The 19,980-nt window shown below is 42.2% G+C and overlaps 1 protein-coding gene across 1 annotated transcript in view; it reads left to right on the top strand.

Annotated features, from left to right (window-relative positions):
- Window positions 1-19,980, top strand: part of UBTD2 (ubiquitin domain containing 2) — a 72,889-nt gene that overhangs the window by 39,942 nt on the left and 12,967 nt on the right. Inside the window, exon 2 of the mRNA XM_008255390.4 lies at window positions 18,957-19,193. Coding sequence (XP_008253612.1) covers window positions 18,957-19,193 — 237 coding nt within the window. The remainder of the gene's footprint in view (window positions 1-18,956; window positions 19,194-19,980) is intronic.

The raw sequence follows: 19,980 nt of genomic DNA, 5'->3' as shown, positions 1-19,980 counted from the left end.
CATCTCTTAGGAGCAGAGAGTAAAGTGGTGGTTTAGGGGATGAAGTTCAGATGTTTGTTAAAGGATACAAAATTTCAGTTTCATAGGAGAAATAAGTGCAACAGTTTTATTGTATGACTAGTTATGGTGACTAGTTAATGTATTATATTCTGAAAAATGCTAATAGGGTGGATGTGAAGTGCTCTCACCACAAAAAAAAAAAAAACAAAACATGGAGTAATGCATGGGCTAATCAGGTAGGCTTGGTCATTCCACAATGTGTGTGTCTGTGTGTATAAAATGTTAGACTTAAAGTTTCAAAAATAGCACAAAATTCTGTACAATTGTCACCCATATTTCCCTAAATATTAACATTTTAACACATTTGCTTTGTCATAGTTAGTCTATGTATACATATATGTGTATAAATATTTATTTTCTTCAATGGTTTTAAGTTCCTGGCAGGAACCTCTGTTATCTCTAACAATGTGTATTTTCTAAGAGCAAGGACACTTTTTAACATACCTCAATACAATTAGTCACATCATAAATGCTAATATTTACACTATAGATCTTATTCAAATTTTACCATTTTCTCCACTGATATTTGAAGAAAATTATCCAGGATCATGTTTTATATTTAGTTGTTATCACTTCTATCTGGAACAGTTGCTGAGACTTTATCTTTTCTTGACCTTTGTAATTTGAGGACAGGCTAGTTATTTTGTAGATTGTTTATCAATTTGAGTACTTATAAATTCTTCACAATGATACAGAAATACCACAGAATTAAGATTGTTTCCTTTTCAGTATATTATGTGAGGAGAATTATACGGTCAGTGTTTTCCATTGTTGGTAATGTTAACTTTGATCGCCCTGCACCTGCATGGGAGACCAGGAGGAAGCACCTGGCTCCTGGCTTCGGATCAGTGCGGTGCACCGGCCTCTGCGGCCATTGAGGGGTGAACCAACGGAAAAAGGAAGACCTTTGTCTCTCTCTCTCACTGTCCACTCTGCCTGTCAAAAAAAAAAAAAAAAAAAAAAAGTGGAGCTGCAACTCCACCTCAAGTCTCGTAGGTGGGTGTCCCAACCAACATCTTGATTGCTACATCGAATGCCCACCCCTTGAGACTCTCTTGTTGTTGTTTTTTTTTTAATTCAATGAGACACTCTTTAAAAAAAAAGATTTATTTTTATTTGAAAGGCAGAGTTACAGAGAGAGAGGGAGAGAGAGAGAGAGCGAGCTTCCATCTGCTGGTTCACTCCCCAAATGGCCACAAAAGCCAGAGCTGGGCCAATCCAAAGCCAGGAGCCAGGAGCTTCATCCAGGTTTTCCACATGGGTGCAGGAGTCCAAGCACTTGGGTCATCCTTTGCTGATTTACCTGGTTCATTAGCAGGGAGCTGGTTGGGAAGAAGAGCAGCTGGGTCTTGAACTGGCACCCATATGGTATGACAGTGCTACAGGCCGATTCTTAACCTACTACGCCATAGTGCCAGCCCCAAGACAGACTCTTTAATGTTCCTCATACTGAATCACCTCAATTATCATCTTAGTCTGTTTTCTGTTGCTATAATGAAATACTTGAGATTGGGTAATTTATAAAGAAAAGTTTGGGGCTGGCACTGAGGTGTAGTAGCTCAGCTAAGCTTCTGCCTGCAGTGCTGGTGTCCCGTCAGGGTGCTCGTTCTTGTCCCCACTGCTCCTCTGCTGTCTCATCCAGCTCTCTGCTAATGCTCTCTGTCTGTAAGTCTGTCTCTCAAATAAATAAATAAAATATTTAAAAAAAAAAAGTTTATTTTGGCTCACAGTCAGGAAGCTGGGAAAACCGAGGGCATAGTGACATTTTCTGACAAGGGTTTCGTAACTTGGCGGAAGGTGAAAGGGCAAGTGAGCATGTACAAAAGAGACAGCATGGGGGCAGCTTCATTTTATAATGGCAAACTCCTGAAACCAGACCAATCCTGGAAGAGCAAGAACTCCCACAATGTAGTCACCTCCTAAAAGACCTCCCTCCCAGCACTGCTACAGTGGCAATCAAATTTTAGCATGAGTTTCAGAGAGGACAGACTATATTTGAACCATTGCAAGTCACTGATATTTTTTTTCTGCCTGTTCAGATTTGCAATGAGCCTATCTAGTGGAGTTTTCATTTCAGTTGTTATGCTTTCCCACTCCAGTTCTGCATATATGATTTCCTTTAGATCTTTGACCATATTTAAAATGCTGGTTTAAAGGTCGTCTAGTAAATCCGGTGTCTGTCTTTTTGCCATGTCAGGACCATCCTGTTGTTTCTTTGCATGACCGGTGTTTGGCTGAAAACTGGACATTTAAGATAATATATCATTCTAGAAATGACATTCTCCCTTAGGAGAATTAGGGTTTGGTGTAGCTGGTGTCTCTATGTGTTTACTAATTTTCTTGAACTATATAAAATCTGTTAAAAAAGAAAAAAGCTGGGTGCAACTGCTGTTTACTTAGCTTAGTGGTTTGCTAATGATTGAACAGAGATTTCCTGACAAAGTCTGGAACTAGTAAGTGTCATTCTTGGCTAAATGGTTCTGTATTAATTTTAGTCCACACTTTGAAAATTCAAGCACTTCCTCTAGAGCCTTAATTTATTTATTTATTTATTTATTTATTATTATTTTTTTTGACAGGCAGAGTGGACAGTGAGAGAGAGAGACAGAGAGAAAGGTCTTCCTTTGCCGTAGGTTCACCCTCCAATGGCCGCCACGGCTGGCACGCTGCGGCTGGCGCACCGCACCTATCCGAAGGCAGCAGCCAGGTGCTTCTCCTGGTCTCCCATGGGGTGCAGGGCCCAAGGACTTGGGCCATCCTCCACTGTACTCCCGGGCCACAGCAGAGAGCTGGCCTGGAAGAGGGGCAACCGGGACAGAATCCGGCGCCCCGATCGGGACTAGAAACTGGCATGCTGGCACCGCAGGTAGAGGATTAGCCTGTTGAGCCGCGGCGCCAGCCTTCTATGGTCATTTCTGAACATGTACACATGTGGTAGGCACTCAGCCCTGTGTAGGAGTTTGGTCTTTTAGAATCCCAGGAATGGAGCCAATGTTGTGGCATAATGGGTTAAGCCATCACCTGTGACACCATTCATGTCCTGGCTGCTCCACTTCCCATCCAGCTCTCTGCTAATGGCCTGGAAAAGCAGCAGTAAATGGCCTGAGTGCTTGGGTCCCTGCCACCCACACCCAGGTGAAGCACCTGCCTCAGCCCCGGCTATTACAGATGCATAGGGACACATAGGGAGTGAGCCAGCCGATGGAAAATCTCTTTCTCTCCCTCTGTCACTCTGACTTTAAAATAAATAAATAAATCTTTAAAAAGGAAAAGAATCATCCCAGGAATATGTCTGTTTTTCTGGACCTCTCATTCTCCAGCTTTTTTGCTTTTTTTTTTTTTTTTTTTTTTTTTTAAGATTTCTTACACAGAGAGAGAAGGAGAGGCAGAGAGAGAGGTCTTCCATCCGATGGTTCACTCTCCAATTGGCCGCAACAGCTGGAGCTGCACCGATCCAAAGCCAAGAGCCTCCTCCAGGTCTCCCACGCAGGTGCATAGGCCCAAAGACTTGAGCCATCTTCTACTGTTTTCCCAGGCCATAGCAGAGAGCTGGATCGGAAGTGGAGCAGCCGGGTCTGGAACTGGCGCCCATATGGGATGCCAGCGCCTCAGGCCAGGATGTTAACCTGCTGCGCCACAGCGCAGGCCCCTTTCTCCAGCTTTGATTAGCTTCTTTGACCCAGACATTGCACTGTCTCCTGCAGGCGCAATATTAAACAATCACTGCTGATTATTGTTGACAAATGTCCCTGGGGAAAAGGATGTTCACACTAGGAAAGAGAACTCAGGAAAGTCAAAAACAAGCCTTCTGAGTGGTATTTGCCAAGGGAATTTCTAGATAAGCCAGATAATGCCAATTATCTGAAAATGGGCCTTTCAAAGAGTTTCAACCTCTTCTGACCCTCCTGTGATTGCTTCTGTTTCAGGGCCACCCTTCACTGTTTCTGTTGAATAAGAAAGAAAATCTCCTGGTATTGTTGCAAGTCTTTGGTTCCCAGAGTAAGAAAGAAGTTTATTTTGACAGTTTTTGCTATTGCATTTATGGAAGAAAAGATTTTTGGAAGTCTATACTCTGCCTTTCTTGATGGTTTCAGTTTATTTTAAAGAGATTTACATAATAATTTTAAACATTTTGTATTTAGCCATATATATATATATTTTTTTTTTTTTGACAGGCAGAGTGGACAGTGAGAGAGAGAGACAGAGAGAAAGGTCTTCCTTTTTCCGTTGGTTCACCCTCCAATGGCCGCTGTGGCCGACACGCTGCGGCCGGCGTGCCGCACTGATCCAAAGGCAGGAGCCAGGTGCTTCTCCTGGTCTCCCATGGGGTGCAGGGCCCAAGCACTTGGGCCATCCTCCGCTGCACTCCCGGGCCCCAGCAGAGAGCTGGCCTGGAAGAGGGGCAACCAGGACAGAATCCGGCACCCCGACCGGGGCTAGAACCCGGTGTGCTGGCGCCGCAAGGCGGAGGATTAGCCTAGTGAGCCGCGGCGCCGGCCTATTTAGCCGTATTTTTAAACTATTTCTGATACTCTGCATTCCTTGTGCAGATTCAGACTCCCATCTACCTGAAGTGCTTTAGTAATTTCCTGTGATGCAGGTATGCAGGGGACAAATCCTTTCAGCTTTGGTGTAGCTGACATTTATGTCTGTGAGACTTGTCTATTTTTTTTTTTTTTTTTTTTTTTTTTGACAGGCAGAGTGGACAGTGAGAGAGAGAGACAGAGAGAGAAAGGTCTTCCTTTGCTGTTGGTTCACCCTCCAATGGCCGCCGCTGCAGCCGGCACACCGCGCTGATCCGATGGCAGGAGCCAGGATCCAGGTGCTTTTCCTGGTCTCCCATGGGGTGCAGGGCCCAAGCACCTGGGCCATCCTCCACTGCACTCCCTGGCCATAGCAGAGAGCTGGCCTGGAAGAGGGGCAACCGGGACAGAATCCGGCGCCCCGACCGGGACTAGAACCCGGTGTGCCGGCGCCGCAAGGTGGAGGATTAGCCTATTGAGCCACGGCGCCGGCCGAGACTTGTCTATTTTCATATAACACATTTGTTGCGTTATCAGTGTGATTCTGGCTTCTTAAATCAAGCTGGGGAATGTTCTCTTTTGTTTTCTGAAAGTTATTGTGAGGTGTTGGCATTTATTCGTTGTATAGATACAGTTCTATATAGATTTATAGATAGCTATCAATATAGATTTATAAACAGAAAACAGATAGATAGAATTCATTAATGAAACCATCTTGGCCCAGAATTTTCTTTCTTGGGGTGTTTTGGAATTTTTTTGATGTTTGTTTTTAAAGACTGATTTTATTTGAAAGGCAGAGACAGAGATCTTCTACCTGCTAGTTCACTCTCCAAATGCCCAAAGTCTCCAGAGTTGGGCCAGTCTGAAATCAGGAGCCTGGAACTCTATCTGGGTCTCCCACATGGGTAGCAGGGCCCTGGATAGTTGGGTAGTCTTCCTTTGCTTTCCTATGTACAGTGGTAGAGAGCTAGGTCAGAAATGGATCAGCTGGAAATTGAACTGGCACTCAAATGGGATGCCGATGTCACAAGTTGTGGCTTAACCTACTGCATTACAGTGCCTACCACTAGTTTTGGATTAAAAAAAAATTTTTAAGTTATTTTCATGTTTCATTTGAAAGGCAGAGACAGAGACAAGATCATCTACCTGGTGATTCACTTCTCAAATGCAGGCAGTAACCAGGGCTGGTCCAGGCCAAAGCTAGGAGCCTGGAACTCCTTCTGGGCTCCCGTGTGGGTGATAGCGATCCAAGCACTTGAGCCATTATCTGCTATCTCCTAGAGTACAGATTAGCAGGAGGCAGGATCAGAAGCACAGGAGCCAGGACTTGATCTAGGTATTCTAATAGAGAATGTAGGGATCCCAGGCACTGACTTAACCACCACCTCAAATGCCTGCCCCTGTTAGGAAGTTTTAAAAGATAAATTCATTATCTTTAGTAGATACAGCTCTAGTCGTGTTATCTTTTTCCTCTTGAGTAGATAATTATTGTTTAATGTATACAGGGCCTGTAGTGATATCTTTTTTTTTTTTAAAGATTTATTTATTTGAAAGGCAGATTTACAGAGAGGCAGAGAGAGAGAGAGAGAGTGAGGTCTTCCATCCGCTGGTTCATTCCCCATTTGGCTGTAGCAGCCGGAGCTGTGCCAATCCAAAGTCAGGAACCAGGAGCTTCTTCTGGGTCTCCCATGCTGGTGCAGGGGCCCAAGGACCTGGGCCATCTTCTACTGCTTTCCCAGGCCATAGCAGAGAGCTGGATTGGAAGTGGAGCAGCGAGAACTCAAACCGGCGCCCATATGAGATGCCGGGACTGCAGGGCGGCAGCTCTACCTGCTGTGCCACGGCACCGGCCCCGATATCTTTTATTCTATTCGTGCTACTGGCAGTTTTTTTCTTGCTAAGTCTAGCTAGAAGTTTATCAATCTTATTAAAAATTTTTTACTGATTAAGTTTTTAGTTAGTGTTTTTGTTTTTTCTCTGTTTTTGACTTTTTTGGTTTTTGTTCTTTATTTTTTGAAGGATTTAATTATTTGAATGACAGGGTGACAGAGTGGGGAGAGAGAGCTTCTATTTGCTGTTCCATTCTTCAGATGCCTGCAACAGCCAGGGCTAGGCCAGGCTGGAGTCAGAAGCCAGGAACTCCATCCGGGTCTTCCATATTGGTGGCAGATATCCAAGTACTTGGGCTATTATCCGCTGCATCCCAGACTCATTAGCAGAAAGCTGGATTGGAAATATTAGGTAGCTGGGACTCAAACCAGGCATTCCAATATGGGATGCAGGCATCTTAAGGAGTGGCTTACCCTGCTGTGCCACAGTGCCCACCTCTGTCCTTTTAGAATCTTAAGGGAGAAGCTATGTTACTGATTTGGTGCTTTTCTGATTGAAAACATAATTTTTCCTCAAAACAGTTCTTTTATCAACATCCCTAAATTTGTGTTATGTTGTATTCTCGTTCTCATTCCATTCCAAACATTTTCTAATTTTTCTTTGATCCGTGGAGGAAGTGGGTTTATTTATGTTGCTAATTCTAATGTAATTCCATTGTGGTTATATATGATTCCTTCCATCCATCTGTTCGTCTATCCATCCTTTGGTCTTTTTATATTTGAAAGAGAGGCAGAGAGCCCCATTCTCTGGTTCACTCCCCAGATACCCACAATAGCTAGGGACCCAAGCCAGGAATTCAATCCAGGTCTCTCTTGCTTTGTTGCTGGTAGGAGCCTGGTTACTTTAATAATCACCCCTCCCTTCCATGTCTGCATCAGCAAGAGGCTGGAGGTAGATGCCAGCCAAGAGTCAAACATAGGCACTCCCACTTGTGGGATGTGGATGTGTTAAATGGCATCTTAGTTGCTAGGCTAACGCCTCTCTCTTAAGCAATTTATTTTTTAAGATTTTATTTATTTATTTGAAAAGAATTACAGCCAGTGAGAGGGAGAGACAGAGAGAAAGGTCTTCTGTCCGTTGGTTCAGTCCCCAAATGGCCGCAAAGGCACTGATCCAAAGCCAGGAGCCAGGTGCTTCTTCTCAGTCTCCCATGTGGGTGCAGGAGCCCAAGGACTTGGGCCATCTTCTACTGCTTTCTCAGGCCACAGCAGAGAGCTGGATTGGAAGAGGATCAGCCAGGACTAGAACTGGCGCCCATATGGGATGCTGACACTGCAGGTGGAGGATTAATCTACTGCGTCATGACACCAACCCTGACACTTTTTTAAAAAAGATTTATTTATTTGAAAATCAGAGTTACACACAGAGAGAACAAGAGGCAGAAAGAGAGAGAAAAGTCCTCCTTCTGCTGGTTCGCTCCCCAATTGGCTGTGATGGCCAGAGCTACACCAATCCGAAGCCAGTAGCCTGGAGCCTCTTCTGGGTCTCCCACATGGGTGTAGGGGCCCAAACACTTGGGCTTCCCTCTGCTGCTTTGCCAGGCCATAGTGGAGAGCTGGATCGGAAGCAGAGCAGCCAAGACTCGAACCAGTGCCCATATGGGATGCTGGCACTGCAGGGTGGCAGCTCTACCTGCTATGCCACAGCACCAGCCCCTGAATTTGTTTTTTTATATTCTATTTTGCTTTGCTGGCTGACATTTTTGTTAAATCTTCAGGTTTTTTTATGTTTATTCTCTTTAACTTTCAGTATGCCTAAAGTCATTATTTTAGTACTTGAACTAAAATGTAAAAGCCTTACAGACCTATAGGTCTCTTTGTTCTTCCTTCCCTGTTACAGTTGTCATTTGTCTTTTCTCTATATACACTGAAAAATCCTACTGCAGTTTTATTTTTGCTTTTTGCACCCATGCATAATTTAAGGAATTTAAGAGGAGAAACATAGTGTTTTATTTTCCCATATAATTGGGTTTTTTAACTGCTCTCCCAATTCTTGAAGTTCTCAGTTCTTGGTATCATTTCCCACTGGCTTTCATAAATTCCTTTAATAATCTTTTTGTTTTGTTTTGCAGTTTTACTGGCAGTAAATTCACTTAGTTTTTCACCATTTTAAAAAATGGTTTATTTTAGAGATGGAGATACAGAAAGGGAGCTCCCATCCACTGTTTAGCTCCCCAGTGCCAGCCAGGACTGGGCCAGACTGAAACTGGAAGCCAAGGACCCACATGCTTGAGCCATCACCTGCTGCCTGCCAGGGTGCACAGTAGCAGGAAGCTGGCATTGGGAGTGGAGCTGGGACCCAAACCCAGGCACTCCAATGTGGGCTGCTGGTGTCTCAAGTAGCATCTTAGCCAGTAGGCCAAATGCCCTCTCCAGTTTGTCATCGTTTCTTAGTATCATTATTTTGTTGTCCTACTAAAGGGCTATTTTTGTGGGATGTATAATTCTGAGGTGACGGTTCTTTTTGCATTTAAAAATGTTTTACTTTCTGCAGACCTCTGTGCTTTCTCGTAAGAAATCAGGAGTCATTTGAATCATTGTTCTCCTTTGTGTAATGTGTTTCTTTTGCTGTCTTTCGGGAGTTTTTTCCTTCACGTTTGGATTCCGGCACTTTGGCTGTAATGTGTCTAGGCATCATTTTCATTCAGTTTTTCCCTTTTGAGACTTGCTGAGCATCTTTAATCTGTAAATACGACTTTTACCAGATATGAGAGTGCTCTTATGTCACCACACACTTTTTTTGTACCAATTTTTTTTTCCTGTGTGGACCTCCAATGTTACAGATTTGGGGTCTTTTTATGTTGTGTCTGTTTTGACCATGGTACTTGAGGCTTTGGTTTTTTTAGATATATATTTTTGAAAAAAAAAAAAAAGTTTTATTTATTTGAAAGAGTGACAGAGAAAGGGGGTGAGAGAGAGAGAGAATCTTCCATCCACTGGTTCACTTTCAGATGGCTGTAGAATCCAGGGATGGGCCAGGCCAAAGCTAAGGGCCAAGAACTCCATCTGTGTCTCCCATATAAGTTCAGGGGACCCAAGTACTTGGGCCATCTCTGCTCCCTTCCCAGCTGCATTAGCAGGGAGCTGGGTTGGTAGTAGAGTATCCAAGACTCCCAGACAACAGCTCAAAGTATTGTGCCACAACACCAACCCCTAAAAGTAATTTTTGGTTTTTCCCTTCAGATTGGATAATTTTTGTTAAACTCTTAAGTACTCTTTCCTGTGCTATTCAGTCCATCTGGTTAATTTTTAAGTTTTAGATGCTGTGTTTTTCATTTTTAAAATTTGTATTTAGCTCTTTATTATACTTTTTTTCTGTTAAGAAATTCTTCCATTTCATTTCAGTGTTTTTTTCTCTTTAATCACATGAAACATAATTATAATAATTGCTTTAAATCTGATAATTTCAACATCTGAATCATCTCAGGGTTTTCCATTTGTTCCATCATCTTTTCCCTTGAAAATTGGTCACATGTTCATAGTTCTTTGTGTGTTGAGTAATTTTGGATTGTTTCCTGGACATTTTGAGTATTATGTGAGCCTCGGGATCTTTATAACATCTTCTTTTTTTTTTTTTTTTTTAAGATTTTATTTATTTATTTGAGAGAGAGTTACAGTGAGAGGGAAAGACAGAGAGAGAGTCTTCCTTCTTCTGTTGGTTCACTCCCCAGATGGCTGCAATGGCCGGAGCTGTGCCGATCCGAAGCCAAGAATCAGGAGCTTCTTCCTGGTCTCCCACGCAGGTGCAGGGGCCCAAGGACTTGGGCCACCTTCCACTGCTTTCCCAGGCCACAGCAGAGAGCTGGATCGGAAGTGGAGTGGCCAGGACTAGAACCGGCACCCATATGGGATGCTGGTGCTGCAGGCCAGGGCTTTAACCCACTGCGCCACAGCGCCAGCCCCTATAACATCTTCTAAAGAATATCAGTCTGTGTGTTTTATTTTAGCAGCCATCAGTCCTGTTATGTTCAGACAGCAAGCTATCTCTCTCTTTTTTTCTTATAACTTTATAAAGAAGTTTACTTAACTCATAGTACTGGATATTGGCATGTCCTCTGTTGTTAGTGATTCTGATGTCAATTTAGTTTTCAAAAGCTTTGCTGTGCTTTGTCTTAGGTAACTGGAGATAGAGCCATGTTCTATATCAGGGCTTATTGGTCAGCCTCATTGCTGTGTTACTTTGGGGCTGCCTTCATATATATGTTGGTTGGAGGTGAACCTGGGACTTGGGTTGGTTCAAACACAGAAGTTTTTTTTTTTTTTTTTTTTTTTTTTTTTAAGATTTATTTATTTATTTGAAGACAGAGTTACAGAGAGAGGTAGATAGAGAGGTCTTCCATCCGCTGGTTCGCTCCCCAGATGGCTGCAATGGCCAGAGCTGTGCCAATCCGGAGCCAGGAGCCTCCTCTGGGTCTCTCACGTGGGTGCAGGAGCCCAAGGACTTGGGCCATCCTCCACTGCTTTCCCAGGCCATTGCAGAGAGCTGAATCAGAAGTGGAGCAGCTGTGACTCAAACTGGCACCCATATGGGATGCCGGCACTGTAGGCGGGGGCCTTACCTGCTGCACCACAGCACCAGCCCCATCACAGAATTTTTTTAAATTATTTATTTATTTATTTAAAAGGTGGAGTTACACAGAGAGAGGGAGAGAGACAAAGAGATTGATGAATGAATTAATTGATTTTCCGTCTGCTGGTTCACTCCCCAAATGGCCACAATAGCTGGGGCTGGGCCAGACCAAAGCCAGGGGCCCAGAACTCCATCTGGGTCTCCCACATGGGTGCAGGGGCCCAAAGACCAAGCCATCTTCTGCTGCTTTGCCAGGCGCATTAGCAGGGAGCTTGATCAGAAACGGTGCAGCCAGGACACAAAACCGTTGCCCATATGGGATTCCAGTGGTCCAACCCGCTATGCCACAGCTCTGACCCTCAAACAGAATGTTAGAGTCCTCTGTTCTCCACCTGTTTCTGCTCTGGGTTTCACCTGTGATTTCTCTTTCTAAGGGCTTCTTTCCACTGTCTTATAGCTGGAAAGAAAGCTTCCTCTCAGAGTTGCTGCTGCCTGCAAAGAGTGCCCTACAATTCCATGCAGCTAAGACTATCTTTGGGGTACTATGGTGATCATAAAATAGTAAAGATAAAAATAAGAGGGGGCTGGCGCTATGGCGCAGCGCGTTAAAGCCCTGGCCTGAAGCGCTGGCATCCCATATGTGTGCCTGTTCTAGTCCTGGCTGCTCCTCTTCCGATCCAGCTCTCTGCCGTGGCCTGGGAAAGCAGTAGAAGATGGCTCAAGTCCTTGGGCCCCTGCACCCGCGTGGGAGACTTGGAAGAAGCTCCTGGCTCCTGGCTTTGGATCGGTGCAGCTCCGGTCATTGCGGCCAACTGGGGAGTGAACCAGCCGATGGAAGACCTCTTTCTCTTTCTCCACTTCTCTCTGTAACTCTGTCTTTCAAATAAATAAAATAAATCTTTAAAAAAGAAAATAAAGAGAAGAAGTAACCCCACTTACATCATAGTACAGTATCCCTTTTTTCTGGTTGATTTATTGAGAAAAACAGGTTTTCTTAGTGAATTTTATGTGTCCACCACATGATTACTATTGCTAGGAGATTCAAACAAACTGACTGACTGAAAAACAGAGGTTTCCCTCATTTCTGGCTTTCACAACGGTTCCTTTTCTTGTTCAAAAGGACAGACCCTCTTTTAGAGTTCTTCCAGTACATCCTGCTGTGTGTTTCCACACAGGAGCTGCTCTTGGGGCCAGTCCTAAAGAAAAACAGCCACATGAAGCTTACCCCATCAAAAAATGTCCTGCAAGATTTGGGTCCTCCCCATCTACCTATTTGTTCTAAAAAGTTTGTGTTACTTATGAGGCTGGCATAGACAAATAGAGCTTCCATTCTCTGGTTCACTCTACAAATGCCTTCAATGACTGGGGCCAAGGTCAGGATCTGGGAACTCAATCCAAGTCCCCATGTATGTGACAGAAACCCATTTACTTGAACCATCACCTAACTGCCAGCAGGAAGCTGAAATTGGGTGCCAGAGCTGAGAGTAGAACCCAGGCACTCCTGTGTGGGATGTAGGCATCTTAAGGAGTGTCTTAGCTGCTAAACCAAATGCCTGCTACTTTTAACTTTTCATAGTCCTCAGTTACTTTTTGTATTTTCTCCCAGGTTCTGGTTATTTTTCAGTGAAAGAGTTAAACAGTATTGGACTTAAAACATTTTGACCTATCCCAGATGTCCAAGACATTTTAACACCAAAAACAGGGAGGAAAAGATAAACAATCTTGCAACAAGAAGCAATCTGTTAAATAAAATTAAGTGGTATTTAAAAATATTATTGGTGTTTTATTAACTCTTTTTTTCCAAATAAGCAGTACCCCATAGATGAGGATTTTTTCCCCCATCTCCCGTTTTTGGTTGTTGGGTTCAGTGTGCCCAACCAGCTTCAGTGTTCTGTGAACATGAAAACAGGCAGCAAGGTTAGGCAGAGCCTCAAAGCCATACATAAATAGAACATTCAGTCTGGACCGAGGCTATCTGACTTTGAGACCACAGGTGATGGCCTCCCTTTTTGAAACCAAGGAGGTAGCTCATTTGATCTCTGATTCACCTTTAATGTCATTCTTCCCTTGTCTTGAAGAAGAGTGCATGTTTTCAGCCCAGTAAAGTCTCCTATAAAATCCACAAACTCCTGATCAGCCTTTCTTTCTGACCCATTTCCTGTTCCCACTCATTTCAGACTGGCAGTTTTCCTGCTGAGGTGGTCAATTAAGTCCATGGTTTACACCCACACTAATTTCCTTACGGAATGGTTGCTGCGCACGGGAGGCCTACATATCTTCCAAACATGCTTTTTCTTTCTTTTTCTAACACTGCTGAACATTTTCCAGATCTTTTTAAGTTCTGTGTCTTGTTGCTTGACCAATCTAACTTCATTTGTCTCTTGCATTTTACTATAAGCAGTCAGGAGACCCAAGCTGCCTGTGCAATGCTTAATTTAGAAATTACCAGTTTCATTGCTCACAAGTTCTGTCTTCTGCAAAACACTAAAACACAAACACAATTCAGCCAAGTTCTTTACCAATAAGCATCACCTTTCTTCCTATTTCCAGTAACACATTCCTCATTTCCACTGTGAGACCTCTTCAGGATTTACTGTTTGTGTTTCTACCAACATTCTGTTAATGTTAATGTATGTATTCTCTAAGGTAAGAGGCTTTTTCTCCAGCTTTCCTCTTTTCTTTCATATTTCAGAACTCTCATCAGGATTACCTTTAACAGTCCCTTTATGGCTTTTTCTAGCATACGCTCCAAAACTTCCAACCTCTACCTGTACGCAGCCACTTCTTCATTTTTTGATATTTGTTGTAGCAGGACCCTACTTCTTGATACAGTATCTGTCTTAGCTCAGGCTGCTATAACAGGATACCATGGTGTGGCTGCCTTGAAGAACAGAAATTTATTCCTCAGAATGCTGAAGGTGGAAAGTTGAAGATCAAGGTACCAGCTGATTGTCTGGTGAAGACCCTCTTCCTGCTTTACATAGAGATGCCTTCATGCTGTGTCTTCACCTGGCAGAGAGAAATCTCTCCTGATTCCGTTCCTGAGGGCTCTTCCCTCGTGACCTCATTACCTCCAAAGGCTCTATCTAAAAATCACATTGGGTGCTAGGGCTTCAACCTAGGAATTTTGAGGAATCACAAACATTGAACCCGTAGCAATAGGGAACTTCAGCACTTGTGTAAACATAATGGTAAGTGATATCAGGGTAAGAATTGACCATAAATATTGTAATCATTTCTTAATGCTTTACAGGTTTGGGTTTTTCTGCCAGTATTTTTATTGTAAAAATAAACAAGAAAAGAATAGTACCTTAAAAATTCATATAACTCCCATATAAATTTGGTTGTTAACATTTTGCTGTGTTTACAATTTTCTCTTGTATGTGTATATATCTGTTTACACATATAGACATGCACACTTCCTGCTTAGTAGACTAACACTAAGTGCTGTATATACACTCTGTCTAACTCATCTGAAGGATAAAATAGCAGAAGTTGTGAGCATCATGATACTTCTAAAAATTTCTGCATCACTCTCCTTTGTGAATAAGAATTATTTTCCATCACTACAATGCTGTTGTCAAACCTACAAATATTGAAAATTTCTTGATGACTTCATCTAGTCATATATTTACCCAGTTGTCTCTAAGTGTTTGATAAATTTTTTCCATCCCAAGTTCCAGTCAAGGTTCATGTTTTGTCTCATGTGATGTAGACCAGTGGGAACAATTTGACAATGACTGAAAGTATTTTAACTTGTTCCTTTATTCTTTGAATTTCCTATAAACATTTTCTTCCTTATTACTAGCATTCTTTGTAAGAAAGAATCTTTCTTATTCACTTACCTCCTTTTTAGTAGTGGTAAGAGTTCATAAATTTCTATTTGTTCAGTGTATGAAGATAAATTTCAGTCACTGTGTATGCTCCAAAATTGACCCAGATGTTACCTCCTTCAAACTGTTTCTTTGTGCCTTTGAGATGACCTCTTTAGTCTTTGAACACTTTTTTAAGAGCATAAAATGTAATTTGGTTGAGTGTGTGTGTGTGTGTATTGCATATATTGGGGAGTGAACCAGCAGATAGAAGATTTCTCCGCCTTTCAAGTAAATGAAAGCAAATTGGGGGAAAAAAAAAACCCACATTTAAAGAAAGATTTAGAAAAAGAAATGCAGAAAATAGAGGATTTTCCATCTCCAAGTTCTTCACTGTTAGAGCAAAGAACTGAGTCCCAGATGCTATGGTTGATATTAAGCATCTCTGTCTCTCAGTAATAGGAACCAGAAAATATGTGAAACAGATAAAGCTGAAGATTTATGAGCATAAAATGTAATTGAGTTGAGTATATATGTGTATAATATACATATAAATAGATAGCAAATCATGTAATAGAAAATGATTGACTTGGTACATACATAAAGCTGCTTAGCTTATTTCTGTGTCCAAGTATTTTCAGAAGTAAAGGTTTGTGGTACCACCGAAAATCAAAGCACAAGATTTGGTGAGTGAATTCCTAGAAAATGTACACTGATAAATGCACAGGAAATGCCAGATAATCATAGTTCTTTTTAAAATTAAGGAAGAGACTTTGTGCTAAATTCTTAGAATGTCAGGTTCTATTTAGAGTTTATGAAAAGAAAAAAAAAGGACGTGTATATATTTGCTAAAATGTTTCGAGAGTTTATATCTCATTCAGCACCTCTAAGTTTGATTTTACTTACTTAACACTTACGTGAAATTTTATTGTATCATTCATTATTGTATGTGTTTTACAAATAGTAACTGACTAAATCCTCACAACCACTCAAATGTTTCCATGTTTTCACAAGAGGATAGTCTAAGTGCTTTTGCTAAATGCCCATTTTTTCCCCCAGTTAGTTGTTTATTTAACAAAAGTAGATTAGATGGTGAGCCTCATTTAATTTAGCATGAAGCTTTTAACTTAGGATTTTATAATGAAAATTCTGCACTGCCCAGTAGTTTTACTAATTAATGTTACTAAGATTTAAACATTTTGATAATGGAAATCTATACTGTGTTTTACATGTTTGTTACACAGAGAAAATTAGAGACCTAGACAGAAATAAAAGTTTCTTTGACATCACCACCCTTTATTTTGTCTTACTTTTGCACAAAGTAATCACTATGGAATTTTTGACAGCAAATAAATTTGAAAATGTATTTGGAATGATAAGTACCTTTAAGCTGCACAAACCCAAACTGATCACCTATCCTTTTAATGAGACTTTGTTCCTACGCCTTCCACAAGTGGGAAGAGGAAGGACAGCCCTCTCACGCGGAAAGTGCTTTCTTCCACAGGATTTTCTACCTTTACTGTGAACATTGCTTTCTGCGGGCTTCCCCTGTTTGAGGGCTTCTTTCTGTTGCCTTATTTTTAAGTACTGAGACTAGAGGGGGTTTATTATTTTTTTGCTTTTGCCTGGTGATTCTGTCACAGTGACAAGAAAAATCAGGCTGTTTTCTGTTGGGTACATGTGATACAAATGAGGCTCCATAGTTCTCTGGAGCTTCTAGGGTGGACCTGAGACCATCCAGATAGATACCTTACTGGGGCCCTGCTTTTACTATGTTCATCTTCTACTTCCTGCTTAGTGAACTAACACTGAGTGCTGTGCATACACCCCAACTCATCTGAAGGATAAAGCAGCAGCAAAGAAAGTTTACTTTGCATTTCAGGTTTTTGGTGGAATCAGTGTGCAGGCTGTGATTGTTGAGCATAGTCTGAACACCCTTTGCAGAATTGTGCTCTATCTGTCTTTATCTGTGTTTGGAAAATGCAGGGAAATCATTAGTGTACAATATATTTCTCATATTTGAATTAAACCTGGTAGATACATCTACTGTGACCCCCTTAATAAGCAGTAGGTATTTGTTGACTAAATAAGGAGACCTATGGCTTTGCTGCAAAGTCCATGGTTTTGCTGTTCAGCTGTCCACACCCTTTTAGAACTCGCCTGTTTTTGCATTTCACTAGGACAAATTAGGGAGCCAGTGCAAAGTGTTTTAAGTGGAAAACAGCAGATGGCTAGCATAGTATACAGCCCTGAAAGCAGAGGACAGAAAAGACCTGATGGGTATGGCCTTAAACAAAAATGGCTGATTAAGAGACAGGAATGTGGTTTAATCCCTGCCTCAGACCTAACAAGCTGCAGCACCTGTCAGTCTTATCACCCAGGAATATAACCTGCATAAGGTGTAGAATTTGCTGAGAGCCTGAAGTCATGTTCATTTATTTTCTGTTAATTTCATTTGGCCCTGGCCTAATGAGGGAGTGGCAAATTTCGTGAATGCTTTAGAACCATTTTTGGAGCAATTTCTTTTAAATTGATATTCTTCCTGCCATTAAATATAGAACATTGAATTTTGACACACACCCTCTCTCCTTCCCACCTGCTCTGTCACTTATTTCCCACCCACGTTTCCAAATACTCCTACCTTTTCATCAAGCCTCAATTTTCTTTTTACCTCCTCTCCCATCTTTAAGACTTTTTTTTTAACCTGGCATTGTATAATCAGCCCTACAGAGCAGAGATAAAAATGGCTCTGTTGGTCAGTATGAACCATGGAAATAGAACAGTGATCCTACACCTGGCAAAAAAAGTGCACCAGGCATGCACTGGCACTCCTGCTATGTAGCATTCTCTAAGGAGAGGTGCTGCCACCTTGGGTCCTCTCCTTCCTTCTCCTCTTGGTTAGAAACTACGGTAGGGCATTGTGGTTCTTCTGTTCTTGTGGTTGGGAGCTTGTCCCTTGGCACAGTTACAAAGGGTCGTCTGTTACCTTACTGGTTCCTCCCAAAAGGTGAAGACCCTGTCCTCTGCCCTGTCTAAATCAGCTCCTGTTTCAAAGAAAAGTATGGGGTGTTCCCTGAAGTCCAGAAAGGGGCGTGCTAGGGGACGTTTTCCTCTAGTCAGTTTCTTCATGAATGCGGTGATGTGGCTGTTCTTTCCCGAGACGCCGAGAATCAGCCTTTTGCTCCTTGGATTTTCTTAGTTTCTGCTTCCTAGCTTTTTATATCCAAAGATCTTGAAATTCAGGTTACCACTGCCATTTGATTTTCCCTGTGTATTTTGCTCTCATATTCTGCTCATATTCTACTATTATGGTGTGATGAAACACTGCTGTTCTTCCGTGTGGTTTGAAAAAAAAAAACCACATAACTTTTATTTTGTAAAGATTTTAATTTTTAGAATAGTTTCTGCTTCATAACAAATTAAGAGGCAGGTATTAAGAGGAAGGTACAGAGATTTCCCCTGTACTCCCTGCCCCCCCACATCCTTGCATAGGCCCCCCCCATTAACATTTTCAGCAAGGTGGTGTGTTTATTACAAGTGTAATTTTAATCATCCTTTGGAGAACACATGCCAAATAGAGAAGAGCCACTAATTTGTCACGTGACATTTTACAGAGAGCTATGTAAATACCTCCATTTGCTCTTGTAGCTCTAAAATGGGTTAGGGGATTTTTTCTTTATTATTAATTTATTTGTTTATTTGAAAGTCAGAGAGCGGTCTTCCATCCACTGGTTCACTCCCCAGTTGGCTGCAACAGCGAAAGCTGGGCCAGGAGCTTTTTCCAGGTCTCTCACATGGGTGGCAGGGGCCCAAACATTTGGGCCATCTTCCTCTGCTTTTCCCAGGCCATTAGCAGGGAGTTACCTGGGAAGAAGAGCATGAACCAGTACACATAGGGGATGCCAGCATTGCAGGTAGTAAGTTTACCCACTAAGCCACAATACAGGCCCCAAGGGTTGTGGGTTTCAGAATACAAAAATTAACAGGCAGACTTCTAGCTATAATTTTGATGAAAGAAACCAAAATAAGAAAGATGAGATAACTTCTGATACATCTTTTAGAAAGTTTTGGTTTGATGTCAGCCTTTTATTTCTTTTTACAGTTGCCTTAGGTCGTAACCAGCCTTTGAAAAAGGAGAAACCAAAATGGAAAAGCGATTATCCTATGACGGATGGACAGCTGCGCAGCAAGAGGGATGAATTTTGGGATACCGCACCAGCTTTTGAAGGCCGCAAAGAGATTTGGGATGCCTTGAAGGCGGCCGCGCATGCCTTTGAGAGCAATGATCATGAACTGGCACAAGCAATCATTGACGGTGCAAACATAACATTACCGCATGGTAGGTCTGGTGTTCCTCACGGACAAAGGGGGCATAATCAGCTTGTCTCTAATCACAAGAAACCAAACGAGAAGAAATGTTTGGTATTGTTTCCCATGCATTATTATAACTGTTCTTTTTAATGCAGCAAGAATAGCATTCCTTTTTGTTTTCTTTGTGTATATCTTTCAGCTGAAGACAGATTTTACTTTGTGTTTCTTTTTTTTTTTTTTAACATCTATTTTAATTGACTTGAAAGGTAGGATGAGAGAGAGCACACCCTTTAGCTCTTTCAGCTACTGGTTTACTGTGCCCAGATGCCAGGTATGAGCAAGGCTGAAGCCAGAAGTCTGAGACTCCATCTGATTTTTAAATTTTTATTTATTTGAGAGACAGACTAACAGAGCTCCCATCTGCTAGTACATAACAGCCAGAAGCCAGGAGCTGAGAATTTAAACCAGGTCTCCCATGTATGTGACTGCCGCCAGCAACACAAAGGAACTTAGCATGCTTATCTGTTATACAGCTCTCCCCATACAGTACTTGAGGCATCACTGTGCCTCCCAGGGTTTGTGTTAACAGAAAGCTGGAGTCAGAAGCCAGGTACAGTTACTGAACCTAGACACTCCCCTGATGATGGGAGGCAGGTCTCTTAACCAGCACCTTAATGGCTTAGCCAAATGCCTGCCCCCACAATATGTTATTAAGGAAAGTTTTCTACATGCATGGCCGTGTTATTAGAAACCTCTCTCCTTTGCTTGAGAATATGACTCCAGGGACAGCTGCAAGCTCTGAAAGTTGCCAGGAT

The sequence above is a fragment of the Oryctolagus cuniculus genome, chromosome 6, assembly GCF_964237555.1.
Source record: "Oryctolagus cuniculus chromosome 6, mOryCun1.1, whole genome shotgun sequence".
Classification (NCBI taxonomy): Eukaryota; Metazoa; Chordata; class Mammalia; order Lagomorpha; family Leporidae; genus Oryctolagus; species Oryctolagus cuniculus.
Note: the sequence above shows the minus strand (reverse complement) of the source record. Positions and strands in the feature narration are given on the sequence as shown.